This window comes from Zea mays, chromosome 6 (genome assembly GCF_902167145.1).
Source record: "Zea mays cultivar B73 chromosome 6, Zm-B73-REFERENCE-NAM-5.0, whole genome shotgun sequence".
Taxonomy (NCBI): domain Eukaryota; kingdom Viridiplantae; phylum Streptophyta; class Magnoliopsida; order Poales; family Poaceae; genus Zea; species Zea mays.
In genome coordinates this window covers 92,868,404-92,882,856 of record NC_050101.1, presented here as the reverse complement: position 1 = coordinate 92,882,856, position 14,453 = coordinate 92,868,404, and the positions used below count along the sequence as shown (strand labels likewise).

Sequence of the window (14,453 nt, the reverse complement as noted above, 5' to 3'; positions counted from 1 at the left end):
TGGTGGATATCGACCAGTGCATGTCGCACATGCCCGTAGCTTCATCGCGGGCGGGGCGACCCCGAATCAGGCTGGAATTTCTTGTCGCCATGGAAATCCGCCTAAATCTGTGCTCCGTCGTGGACTGCCATCCCTGTGTAACGATCGACGGTAAGACAATTCCTATCGTTTTCGCCTTGCTATCCTCTGCGTGTAACATCGACTTTTCACGGGGATTATGCGATAGTGCGGGTGATCGCCATTCTTTAGCGGGGCACCACCGTTGGTTGATGCACCGCCGCTCTGGAGGTCGAGGGGGTAGAAGAAGGCGTCTCCACCGTGGATCTCGTAGCTAAGGGCCGAGATTAAATCACGTAGAAACGAAGTACGGCCTTCGGATCGGTGATGAATGGCTCAGATTAGAAATAGAATGTCCCTTTGTCGATTGCATCTGAGTCGTCGATCGCATGATGTGCGATCGAGATAGTATTTGGTCGTGGAGGCCTCGGGGCCATCAGATCTCGATCCGATGGTCTGTATCACGTGCGGGTTCGACTTAATGTCGATCTAATCCTGGCCTTCGATATTTGATCGGACGGTCGAGAGTTAACCGTACCCCTTCACGGCTGCAGCTTTTCAAAAGAGTCCCTGCGCTTTTATAAAATAAACCCGCCGTCCAGTGCGGGGGGAAAATGAGTCTTAAGAAATTTTATGAGTTAGACCCCGGATTCTCTGTTATTGTGTGCGCAACCCAGAACTCAGGAAAATAGGAGAAATTAATTTAGAAAATGATCAGTGTAGGGAGGTCCTTGGTTGATTTTGCTGCGATGGTGGTCAGTCAAGAACCCTGCATTGGAGCTTCCTATAAACTGTAGCGGGTTTTCTGAAGCTAGTGGAACTTTGTAAAGGCCTCGTAGTGTTACCCTGCCTCGCCTCCTCGGTAGAGGTGTATGGGAAGTCGCGATCCCTTGGCAGATGGGTAACATGACTTGTGGGTAAAGGGTACCACCTCTGCAGAGTGTAAAACTGGTATACTAGCCGAGCTCACGGTTATGAGCAGCTCAGGACTCTCTGATGATTAATTTATGGAACTTAAATTCAATTTGTCATATGCATTGCATCGCAGGTGATGTTGTTACTCTTGTTCTACTACTTAATTGGGTTGGTATTTACTTATACTTAGTAATTTCTAATAAAATTTTGACCAACTTTAAAAGCAATGCTCAGCTCTAACCATCCTCTTTGGTAAGCCTTACACTTCACGTGAGCTCCCACCTTTGGCGAGTTCATGCACATTATTCCCCACAACTTGTTGAGCGATGAACATATGTGAGCTCACTCTTGCTATCTCACACCCCCCCACAGGTCAAGAGCAGGTACCACAGGATGAGGCGCATGGAGGATGCTGTGATGAGTTCGTGAGTGGTCTAGGCCGTCGTCTCCCAGTCAACTTTGGGTTGCTGGACCGTTGTCTCCTTATAATGTAATTATTTATTTTGTATAGAACTCCTATTATATAGTAAAGATGTGACATTCGATCCTATGCAATGATTCATCATATGTGTGAGACTTGGTCCCAGCACACCTGGTGATTATGTTCGCGCCCGGGCTTTGGACCCCTAAAATCCGGGTGTGACAATATGTGAACTATGTCATGGGGACGACGAGCAATCTCATGACAGATCTTCGTAAGGGTGTTGAAAGGATGTTTGATTCAAATACTGCTGCAATAGCACTCCAAGAGTATGACTTCTTCAAGAGGAAGATTGGAGACTTCTCGAGTGATCTTGCAAGGAGAATGGCCGTTGACCGTGGGACTTCTCCTTCGAGTTGGTGGTCCATGTTTGGATCAAATACGCCAACACTTCAATGTGTTGCTAAGCGGCTGCTATCACAGTGTGTCTCGTCGAGTGGGTGTGAGCGCAACTGGAGTACTTTCGCATTCATCCACACAAAGCTCCGCAACAAACTTGGCTACTTGAAATTGCATGAGCTTGTGTTCATTAACTACAACCTTCATCTTCGCATCCAACGAGCAACTAGTACACCAGAGCCTAGTGAGTTTGATCCTGCCTTGGCCTTCATGGATCTATCATTACATAGGTATAATGAAGCCATTAGAGATTGGATGGAAAGAGGAAGACCCAATGCACCTCCAACATTGGATGAAGACTCACCTATCAGTGACACTTCTCTTCCTAGCACGCTTTTTACATCGCTTGTACGTGAACAAGGAGGCACAGAGGAAGTGCAAGAATGGGCCGATGAAACAATTGGTGACACCCACCTTGGTAAGCGAAAGACAAGACTTGGTCCATCAGATAGGAAAAGAAAAAGGGTCAAAATCACCGATCAAATCGAAGAGGAAGAAAAGGATGAAGACAGTGATGATAACACAACCGACCCTAGTGCTGGTGATGATGGCAGCCATGGTGATGCTGGATTATATGGTGTAGGAGGGAGTGGTGCAGGAGATTGGAGGTCCACTGGAGGAAGTCGGTTCACCCATTCCACACAAGATTCTTACCATGATGCACCTCATTCACAGTGGGAGACAATAAGTGGTCGGCGTCATTCGATTTCATTTCCTGTCCAAGATGGAATCCGTAGCTCAAGTAGCTCTGGTTCTTCTAACTATCCGAGTGGACAAGACCCAGTCTATAACCCTTATGCATTGCAATGGCAACCGAGTCAGCGAACCTATGGACCCCCTCCACCATCAGGCGAAGCACCACCATAGATCATGTATGGGTATGGAAACTATGGACCTCCTCCACCACCATATTCAAATTTATCAAATATGTATCCACCAGAACCACAATATGGGTATGGACAAGTTCCCGCTGCACCTGTATGTTCTTTTGCTTTGTGGATAAGTATTTATTTGTCGTTCTTGTTTTCTCACTAATGTATCTCATATCTTTTGTATAGGCCTATCACTATCAGTATGACGGATTGGATCAATATCACGACCCTTCCAACATGCCTGAGTACTATCACTATGACTCGAGCTGAACATGCGAGTATTGTGAAATAAGTCGATCTATGTGTCGTTGCCTCGTTGGAGAGGTGTAAAAGAACTTGTATTTGAGTATTGCGAAGTTCGCTGGATGTTTATTGCATGAGAACTGGAGTTTGTGGTTGCATATGTATGTTGTATGTTATTTTGATGAACTCATGTTGTGTGGATCAATTAATATTTACTGTACAATGTGAATTGAGCAAACTACAAATAAATCATGCCAAAATTTTCATTTTTTTCTGCTAAAAATAGTAAAAACCACTTTATTTCACGGTTAACCGCCGATTTCTACCGGTTTTGCGTCGGTTTTTCGCCGATAAACCAATTTGAATTCAAACTGATTTGGTTTGGCCAAACCGGTCGGGTTTTACCGGTTTCTACCAATTTACCGGCGGTAAACCGTTACCGGTGGGGTGCGGTTTTTACATCCCCACCGGTTTTGTAAACCGTGGCCTGAACTCAGCTAGTAGAATCGAAGAGCAGACGTCACACCGTTCTTGCATCGCAAGCGTTACCCCTAAATTTTCCCCCTATATCACTTTTTGGGTCACATCATCAATATTTCACCCCCTATGTTTTCATCTCCTGCAGCGGTTCCCCCTAAATACTCCCCCTATACCCCACTACAACTATAAAATAACATTTTCTATATCTATTACCAATTTTTTATCTACTAACAATTACTCGTGGCTCCACAACACAGTGCTGTAGGGGATGAACAGTGATCCCCTTGATCTGGGGGCACGCACGCCCACCCCTACGACTGCAGCGCATAGGGAGCTCTCTAGCGTTAGCCGCTGCGGGCGTAGAGACCCCCTACGCAGGGGAGAGGGCGCGGTAGCGCAAAGCGTTGAGGATAGTCTCAAGTCGAGAGTGGGAAGGGGAGGGAGAGGGCCGGGGCCCACGCGCAGTTCCCGAGGTCGGTGGCGCCATGCGCTTGTTGTTCTCCTCCTATTCTCTCTCATGTACCCGGCGTCGTCCTTCATGCTAGCATAGTAGCTCTGTGCATACGGATATGTACTATGTAGCTGGTATATATAGATACATAACCTAGTGTAGACAGACAGGTAGGTATAGTAGAGGATGTCGTCCAAGAAGCTGTACAGTACGTACGTAGGGTCCTAGCTAGCTGGTGCAGGGCAAGTGCACAGCAGCAATAAAAGCTACGTACGTACTCGTAGGCTGCTCTTGTACAAAGAACAGAAGAGCTACGGACGGGATCGATGCATGCATGGACCATTCGGAACGATGCATGGTATGGACCATTCGAACAGCAGCAGCAGGCCATGGGTATATACATGGGTATATATACTCCGCGCTAACAAACACCGAGGAAATGCTGTCTAACTGCTCGACACAAGTTGGGGCTCAGAAAGGCCCACGAGGCGAGAGAGAGAGGCAGAGGACACGTACGTGTACGTGGGCCTCCAACGGGTGAGCCCACCCACCCGCCTGCATGCCAATTGCCAATGCAGGAGCCAGGGATGCGCAGGGAAACTGATACGGGCGAGCCGCTGCCGCCCCAGAAGCCGTTTTCGACGCATTTGTGGGGTCAAACCTGCGGGCCCCGCACACGGGATCTTCTGTTCTGAGGCCGGGGCCTCGTCATCATATCATTCTCCCAGCTTGGCCGTCTTCGTTTTCCCGAGATTGATTGAGTATTAAGAAATGTTTGCCACAGAAATCAATCCATTCGATTCAGCTGCCGTGGCATGGCATGACAGCGAGGATGAAGGGGAGGAACTCCATGGCTTGGCTTTCATCAGTGTGGGCGTGGGCGTGGGCGTGGCCAAGAGTTTCTGTCATCTCTGAATATATGCCATCAAGAGTTCAGTCTCAGTCAGTCATGAGCGTTGGAGCTTTCAAAGCCTGCCTGTGCCCGCTAATTACTCAGTCAGTAGATTAAAGGGCATCATCACACACTATCACAGGGCAGAGAGCTTTACCCGACGCCCAGGACGAATCCTCCTGGAGCCTAGCACTGTCATTATGCCCTAGCTAGGCCAGGCCTAGGGTTCACAGGTCGCAATACAACAAAAAACCAGATTGGGGGCCTCACTGCATTCTACTGCTGCGACTAGTACGGTACACACCACAGATAAATCAGCAGCAAGTTCCATGGATTAATGTAGTACTACTACGTATTTGTTACTAGCAGCCTACTACCTTAATGGCAACTGTTTACCATTTATCAAAGGGAATAATTGTCCCCCCCTTTCATTCCCCGTATCTTAATCCCCCGTTGTCCGTCTCCTCCCTCCACCGCAGGCACACACACCTCCCTTTTTCATTCGAGTTCGAGGAGAAGGCGGCGGATGCGGCCATGGAGCTCGACGAGCAGGCCTTCCTGGAGGAGATCCTCTCCCTGCGCAGGGACGCCTGGGACTGCAATGTGTCCATGGGGGACCTCTTCGCCCCGGCGGCGGCCGCCGCCATTGACTGCTCCTTCCACAACCAGCAGGCGCCCACCGTCAGCGTCCTCCCCACCTTCACCGCCTCCTGCGCCGAGCCGCCGGCCTTCGACTGCCTCAGCGAGGTCTACGGCGCCGCCGCCGCGTTCGGCGGGCCCAATGCCGGCGACGAGATGGCGTTCCTCCACGTCGCGGAGCCCAAGGAGGCGCTGCAGCTGGACAACAACGCCGGCCTCGGGGTGTGCAAGGTGGAGCCCGGCCTGGTGGAGAGCGACGGCGGCGGCGCCGCCGCGCCGACGCCCGCCCCTGCGGCGTCCAAGAAGAAGAGGGTCGAGGGGATGCCGTCCAAGAACCTCATGGCCGAGCGCCGCCGCCGCAAGCGCCTCAACGACCGCCTCTCCATGCTGCGCTCCGTCGTGCCCAAGATCAGCAAGGTGAGAAGGACAAAGAGGGGGGGGGGGGGGGGGGGGGGGGGGGGGGGATCTCTCCTTTTTTCTTGGTTCTTTGTCCACCTCGTCGGACAAGAAAACAGCAAACACGCAATCAGTATGTCTATCTACGGCGTCGGCGGCTGGGCTGATGACTGATGAGATACGAAATGCGCGTGGTGGGTGCACAGATGGACCGGACGTCGATCCTGGGCGACACGATCGACTACATGAAGGAGCTGCTGGAGAGGATCAAGCTGCTGCAGGAGGAGATCGAGCAGCAGGGGGAGGCGCCGGCGGGCATGCTCAGCGTCTTCCGGGAGCTCAACCCCAACGAGATGGTGGCCAGGAACACCCCCAAGGTACGATTCTATCTTGTGGCTGGCCGCGATTGGGGGAAGGGGAATGCGAGGCGCGGCTGAGACGCTGATGCTGATGCTGATGCTGCGTCCTCGTGCAGTTGGACGTGGAGCGGAAGGAGGGCGCCGACACCCGGGTGGAGATCTACTGCGGCGCCAGCGCCAGGCCGGGGCTGCTGCTGTCCACGGTGAGCACGCTGGACGCGCTAGGGCTGGACATCCAGCAGTGCGTCGTCAGCTGCTTCAACGACTTCGGCATGCACGCCTCCTGCTCCGAGGTAGTCACCACCGTGACCGCTGCCTGCCCACACACACAATACATTGGTTCTAGATCTGCCAGACTCCCTTCGTCCTCAAATTAATTGGACGCGATGCAGTGCAAACAAGTTTTGCTCCTTGAATGTGGTTGCCTGACTGACTGACAGGGGGGACAATGACATCGCAGATGCAGAGGGACATGATCAGCGCCGACGCGATAAAGCAGGAGCTGTTGAAGACCGCTGGATATGGCGGAGGCTGCATGTAGAGGGCATGGCGCGGCTGTAGGAAGGAGAAGAAGAGGAGGAGCCGGAGCAGGAGGAGGCGGCAATAAATTAAGCTCTATTAAACAGCGCTAGTAGCAAGGAGCAGCAGCAGTATCGGTTCAGACTTCAGGTCCAGTAGCTGAAAAGGCAGGCAGGGCATGAGGCCAGTGAAGATATGGCATGGGGGACCTTTTTGCAATCCATTCTCCCCATCAGAACCCACTTCGAGTTAGCAGTGTGTGTCCGCCACTCCGCCTGAATCTTTCTCCTATATACTGCTGTATTTAATTAGCAAGAGCAAAGCTCTCACTGCCTTTCTAATGATTGATCAGAAGTGCCTTTGGCGACCCCTTGTCTTTCTGGACATCTATATATAATAACGTTCTTCATTCAGCTCCTCTGTTCTGTTCTGTTCGTTCGTTCATGGTTGAATTGAATTGCGGAGGGTGTCGAGGAAGGAAGCGTATCTTATGAGCAAGGAGCCCTGCTGCTCCCATGAGCAAAATCAATCCAGACCACATCCTCCACATCCAACGGTGCTGCGTCATGGGGGTTTTTGTAAAATGTACAGAGTTGCAAAGAACATTTTATAAAACCCCCTGACACAGCACCGTTGGATGTGGAGGATGTGGTCTGGATTGATTTTGCTCATGGGAGCACCAGCGCTCCTTGCGCACAAGATACGGTCCCGTCGAGGAAAGGAAGGGAGAGCATGTCTGATGCTGAAATGTTCGGTCCAGCCTATGGTCTGTACGTGTATGCATTTGCCAATTCGTCGTTGCAGGTCGACGGAGACGGACACTCGCAAGGAAGCAAGCAAGCAAGCAAAGGGATTGTTGTTGTCTTGGTAGAGTACGAGTACCACAGACAAGAAGCAAGGAGGCACTAGAGTTATCTTGGTAGAGATGAATTCATCTGTTCACTTCAAAAAAAAAAAAAAATGAATTCATCTGTAATGCTCGCCTATCACGGGGGCCGCTGATTCGGACCTGTTGATCTTGGGTCCTCTCGCCAGCAACTGTAGTGTTGCCGCGGGAGGCGGGCGCTAAGCATGCAGCCATGGCATGGCATCCGATATCGGAGTGGTTGGGCGCAGCCGCAATGATTACCAGTTTACCACGATCATCATGCGCAGCGCGTGCTTACTATATACTAGTACCTTACACGCGCCTTCGCGCGTGCTGGAACCACGGTAGGGGTCTCGATGTTCAGACCATGCACTCGCGCGGCGACCATCTCGTAGGCGCAGACATTAATGGCGTTGTCGAATAGCAGCACAGTATGGAAGTGAGCCATGTGGATGGCGTGTTAGCATGAAATTGTGAATAGTTTTAAGTAGTCAGAGTAACTGATTGTAGAAAATTATAATGCAGTGGGTCAGAAAAATTACTCCTCTCCTAATTTTGTTAAATTAGTTCCATACTCTTCAAGAGTTGTCATTTTATTACCATTGTTGCCCCCTACCCCCTCCAACTCCAACACCAACTGTTTCTGTGGTCTCACCAATCATTTAGATAACCTATAGAGATCGATGGCATTGAAGAAATAGCTAATGAATAGATTTTCTTTTTACATAGAGAACTCCCTACGTTTTGAAATAGACACATTAAATATAAGTTTACCTGTACGGATATTGTTGGGTCAGATTCGAGACTCTCAAACACATGAGCCGCCACACCTTCACCGTCACAAAGCAGACCAAGGAGCATGTGCTCAGATCAAGATAATTATGTCCTGCGAAGCAAGTATTTAATGCCTGAGATAAATCTTCTATGAAATATATTATTTTTTAAAAAAATGAGGAAATGGACCGTGCGTTTGTATCATACATAGAAGGAAATGACATTCTTGTTAAGATAAATGTCTTGATAATAACTAACATGGGAAGTACATGTAATTTAGTTGTGGTGTTTGTGAGTTACAATATTAAATGAGAAAGCAGGGTGGAATGCACAGCGGCAGATTTGATTTTCTTGTAAGTGCACAAAGCAGGGAAACGAAGAAAGAAATGCATCTATTATTTTAAATGCATCATATAAGACCTAAATTATTGAATGGGGGAATAGCTCAATGATGCAAATTCTATATAAGTTGGAAAAATTAAATGTGATGTTGATAAAAGGGGATCCAAGTCACCTGTCACTGGGGTACACCGGGCCACCGGGTTACACTTATTTTCCAGCTTGTGTTACTATAAAAGTTTCTTTGATGAAGATATAAAATAGCACCACAGCAAGTGGACTGCAATGCTTCACTAAACATGGACAGAGGTGATAGACGGATTTGACCAGCAATGACTAAATAAGTATGTTGCAAACTGTCTGTTTCTACTTTTCATCTATGTGCATGGAAGTTAAGTATTATAGGAATTAGGAAAATGATGACAATGTGCAATAAATATTATCCTTCAATTTATTTTTTATTTTAGCATTTACATGCCCAAATTAATCATATCTGATTTTGGGGACATGGAGCGGCAGTAAAATATATAAAAATTTTAAAATGACGCTATCGGTTACCAACTGTAGTTTCTTTTCTGTAACACAAAGAACTGTATATAATAAAAAAATGATAGAAAATGACGCTATCAGTTACTACTGATTAAAACCCACCAAAACTTTCAACGCAATTCAAAAAGTTTCTGCTGCGTCACAGTAAGCGATCGTGGGAAGGGGTGGATGATGAGTGACAGTGAGACCCACGGCGTGTATTGTTGGACCTGGACATCGCTGTTTTGGAAGCTGCTTTCGTAGAGAACAAAGTCGGCTCTAGAAATCTGAAATTTTTGAAAGTAGATAGTGCGTGCTGCAGTGGTGCTTTTATTTCACTAATATTAACAAAATGCAGTATATAGAAGGGAGTATGTGTATTTCAGTAGGCAGTAGCTGTCTTGTTGTTACATTGTAAAGCCGATTGTAAAGCCGGTTTGTGTGTAATCTAAGGGTGCATTTGGTTGTAATGATAGAACGGGATGAGATAGGACATTCCCTTAAATAAGATTGTTTGGTTTATGGTCAGAGGTTTAGACAGTACTATTCTAGCGTTGTCTCAGTTGTTCCTCAAAATTAGAGTGATAAGAGTGTAAGGGACATCTTTGTCCTGCCTGTCCCAGTTGTCCCGCAACAAAATACATCCTAAGTGTAGTTAGGTGTAGACATCTTTTATGTTTTAATTAGTGGTGGCAACCCAGCTATTGATAGTTTGCCTCTAGATTTCTTCTAGTGCGAACTGTAAGATACGTGCCACTTGTGATTTAAGTTGTGAACCTAATAACTTCTTTATGCAGGCCAAAGTTTAGGAGATGAAGGAGAAGGACATTGTATCCAGAGCGATAAAGATGGGAACTCACATTGTCAGCAAATTTTAAAAAGACGAAGTTGGTTCTGTAAAAAATCAACCATGAAACTGGAAACACCTACATTGTTCTTTTTCTTTTTTGGCATTTGGTTGAGCATTCTTGTTGTCCTACGTCACGACATCAATGCCATAGAACCGAGCAGATTGCGGGAGGATGGACTTGATCTCTTCCGACAGAAGCCCGGGGCCTTCCTCGCACAGCTGCAGTGAGGAAAACATCAAGTCCTCGTCAGTTATTTTAATGTGGCAACAAATAATGAAGTCCAAATTTCAAGCCGTTAGAACATGACAGCTTCTCAATTCCTCTACACGCCTCGACGCTCAAACGCTCTACCTTGAATCGAACCGGCAGCAGCTCAGCAACCGCTGTAATTCCAGGATCTTGAGTCTTGATCGAGCGGCGGGTCGACGGACGGTTGGGTTGTGGCTCCGTGCGCCTTGCGGTGGCGTCGCAGCGAGCAGTGAACCGACACCATGGGCGTGCGCATGTCCGTGTCAGGCCCACGACAAGGAGGACCGCGACTACCAAGAGCGAGCACCGAGCAACCGCAGGCGACAGGTCGGCGATTGGCGAGGGCTACTGCAAGCCAGGGCGATTGGGCGAGCTCCGAGTCGGCTAGATTGATAGACGGCGGCAGACGGGAGGACCGGAGGGTGGGGAGAGCCAGCAGCACAGAGCAACCGAGAAGAAAATGAGGTGGCCGAAGCCCGAAGGATGCTGCCCTTCGTATTCTTTTTTTAATGCACAACACGATCTTTCCAGAAGCAGCTGGATGTGGGGGAGACAACCGTTGACGTCGGTCGCTGATTTGCGATTGAACTGCGAGAAGAAACAAAGGCGACATGGTCGGCCTGGCAATCGACGGTAGACGGCTCCCTCTCCTATGGCCTGGGTCGCTGCTAGTCGCATATCTCAAATCGGACGGTAGACAACATTTAGAGATACGTGGACACGCTGTCGTTGCTTCTTTGCGCCGCGCTCTATTATATAGAAAGGGAATAGTCCGAGAACAGGAGGAGGCGACGCCACGCCATCCATGGATCTCCCAGACGACGAGACCACTCTCTCTTCTCTTCTCTTCTCTTCTCTTCAGTCCACGCCATGGTGTGCACTGTGCAGCATGCTGGTGGAGTGGAGGTGTACAGGAAACGCTACCAAACTGGGCCGGGCCCAGGTAACTAGCTGGGCTGGACCTTAACACTAATAAGTGGTCCTGATTCCTGACTGCTTGCTACTTGCATTGCATTGCCTGTGCTGTGCCTCCCGCGCAACATCCTTTCTTTGCTTTGCTGACCTGCAATATTTCTGCAGCAGCATCTTGTGTTGCCAGAGCGCACTGGAACAGTTGAATTAGACACTGCAGCTGCAGCCATCATGAACAGCAGCCCCACTATTAGGCCTGCAAACGGAGTGGGTGTAAACGGGTATTTTAGGTGGATTTAAGAAATGAGTTTATTTTGGTGGGTTGTGATGGGGTTTAATTGTGAATGAGTTGGGTTGGGTGGGTTTATTTTGTATTGTGAGTTATAATGGTTGATACCCATAGGTGTAGATGGGTTTGCATAGGCGTGGGCTTCCATGGGTCTTCACCCATCCGTAGACCGTTGGACTGTATTCGAGTCGACTCCCAACTTAGTCCCAAGTCCCAACATATCCAACTCAACCTTAACTCTCCAAGTCTTCACCCGTGCACCAATGGTCGCATCCTGCTTCCTGCCCCGGCGACCGGAGTCTCTCCTCTCCCTAAGTCTTCGCCTCGGCGAACGGAGCTCCCCTGGCTCCTGTTGACGCCCGACGCTAATTAGACACTTTCACACTTAGATGTCGACGCCCCCTGTCCCCTGGCGCTATAGATAGCCAATTGACACTAACACGATGGACCAGTCCAGGCACGACACGAAAAAGCACGGCCTAGGTACGACCCGACCCGGCTAGTATAGTGTCGTGCCTGGGCCGCCATCTCGACCCATAGTGCTGGCACAGACACGACACAGTTACATTTTTTTTAAAGGTAATAGTTTATATATATTAAGTATAATAATTCAACATATAACACAATAAAATTGCAACCACATTGGCTAGGTTGGTGTGTTTAAGTCTCTCATATATGTGGGTGTGTGTTTAAGCCCCCATAGCTACACATTTTTTTGTTAAATTAAACAATATACTTAGATGGGACAGCGTGCTACCGGGCCGGCCCGGCCCGGCTAGCAGGCCGATGGGCCGTGCTCGTATGAAGCGAACACACTGTCGCTCCGGGACCGTTCACACATGGTTCTTTTCTTTTCACTTCCACGGTGATTTATGTGTCGTTCGGTGGGCTTCTGATACTACCTAGATGTGCCCTTCCACTGTTGCTAGCTTCGAGCTTGATCAGAGACTCTTTCCACTATGCTAGTTTATATTTCTTGCCGAAAAGATAATTGTTCATTAAGGATCTTTAACAGATGTTTTTTTGTTATTTTCTCGAGACCTAAATGTTCATCGACCAAACTTGTTTTTGTATCAATGTATAATATTATTGTCACTGTTTTTTATGTCGTGGACTATGTTTTTTGTACGTCATTGAAACTACCTATAAAAGTGCAATTATGTATTAGTGTATGTGTATGCAGTTGGCTTGATGTGAGACAATAAGCTGAACCCACGAGGTTTTCATGGGTTTCCACCAATTACGGGTTGGTTTGGAGTCAATAATATTATTGGATGTGTTGAGTTTAATTTTCTTCTTATATTTTGGGGTAGGTGTGGGATGGATATCAAAGTTATTATATTTGGGTATGGGTGGGAGTGGATTGGATTTTTTGTCATTAGCAGGCTTACCCACTATTTTCAGAATAAGGCAAATGCTCACCACCGCCGATTTTGGTCTCTACTTTCTCCTGCAGAGGTTAATGCAATAAAGTAGAATTTATTTCAATTGATTTGGACGGCATTGGAAACTGGCCAAGACAGTTTGCATCGCTTCTTATGGAAGCTAAGTTATTTCTCAAATTAAGATGGTTAAACAATCTTGTTTAATTAATCTCTTGATCCTACCTGCCCGCTCATTTTCTTTATGTCATTGTCGTGCTAATGTGTGATGGAGTGCTGATGGGTGCCTTCGCTCTATATCACCCCTCTTCCTCCCCGCCGGCCTCTCTCTCCAAAACGAGCTGAGGCTACAAAGCAAGCAACACATCGTGCATAGTGCATCAACGACCCGTTCCAATGGGCAATGGCGCCCGCCTTCGGCCGCTCCATCTCCTTCCCACTCAGCCAGGCGCGCTCCTCCTCCTCCACGAATAAACAGCTGCGCCACGTGCGCTCCGTCAGCCTCTCGACCTAAAGGGGCGGAGCAAGGATTATGATATAAGGAAGGATGATCAATTCATCAATACTATATGATAAAAAAATATTGTATAATAATATTAAATTTAAGCACTCGACATGAAATAAGAATTCTAGATCTTTATGGATTATCTTCTTAGTTCATGAGTCTATTTTCTAGCTAATTGATATATTGAACTAAAGTTATGACGCAAGAACAATACCAAAATAATAAAGACGATATAACGATGAATATTCGACTAATGAGATTCAACTTTTATATAATGACTCTAGTATTCAAGAGGCAACTAACAATTTTTTTAGAGAATTCAAAAAACTAACTAGCTTTGAGGATCCATGAAAATTCGTCAACCTATACAGGTACATGTCAAATTTGTCATGTACACACCAACTATCAGATGCCAACTTTAGTTGAAATTTGTAGATTTTATTATCCACAAGATCTAATGTAGTATGTATATAAGTTGTTTGCGCTCATTCTGCTGCTTCTCGTGATCACTTTCTTTGGACTTCGGTTATGGGGTTATGGTAGAGTCAAGTTAAGTGGTCAGCGTCAATCGACAGCTGCCTAGCCAGATGATAGGATGAATCATAAAGGGATGAGGTTCATATATATCAGTGTCTGCAAGCAAATTAGGTCTGATGTTTCGTGTATCGATTGGTCATGCAACGAATATTTTATCTTATATTCTTTGTCTCTTTTAGATTTTGGTTGACATACTACAACAAAATTATGGATCATGTATTATCAACCACTATATTAAACCTTTGATTAATTACACTGCACAAAATTTAAAGTATATATATTTAGATATACAAAATTTAGAATATATATATATATATTTCTCTTGTTTGTGCCTCATACTTGGGAGGGGCCATGGCCCCTGCTGGCCCCCATTAGCTCCCCCACTTGTCGACCTGTCGCGCCCACCCGCTGCTCGTGCACCTCCAGGTATAGATGTCCATCCGGGCCGCCCGGCACGGACCCGGCCCGAGCCCGGTTAGGCACGGCACGAACAGGGTCGTGCCTGGCCCGGCACGC

The 14,453-nt window shown here is 47.6% G+C and overlaps 1 protein-coding gene across 2 annotated transcripts; it reads left to right on the top strand.

Annotated features, from left to right (window-relative positions):
• The first annotated feature begins 5,104 nt into the window (after positions 1–5,104).
• On the top strand, positions 5,105–7,120 carry LOC100276548 (uncharacterized). Of its 2 annotated transcripts, none has more exons than XM_020538876.3 (4): positions 5,105–5,846; positions 6,032–6,202; positions 6,301–6,477; positions 6,625–7,120. In XM_020538876.3, the coding sequence occupies exons 1-4, from the start codon at positions 5,172–5,174 to the stop codon at positions 6,634–6,636; spliced, it is 1,035 nt and encodes a 344-aa protein (XP_020394465.1). In that variant the 5' UTR covers positions 5,105–5,171; the 3' UTR covers positions 6,637–7,120. The 2 variants fall into 2 exon arrangements, with proteins under 2 accessions (XP_020394465.1, NP_001360991.1); NM_001374062.1 differs by having other exon boundaries at positions 5,280–5,846; positions 6,645–7,116.
• The last annotated feature ends 7,333 nt before the right edge of the window (positions 7,121–14,453 follow it).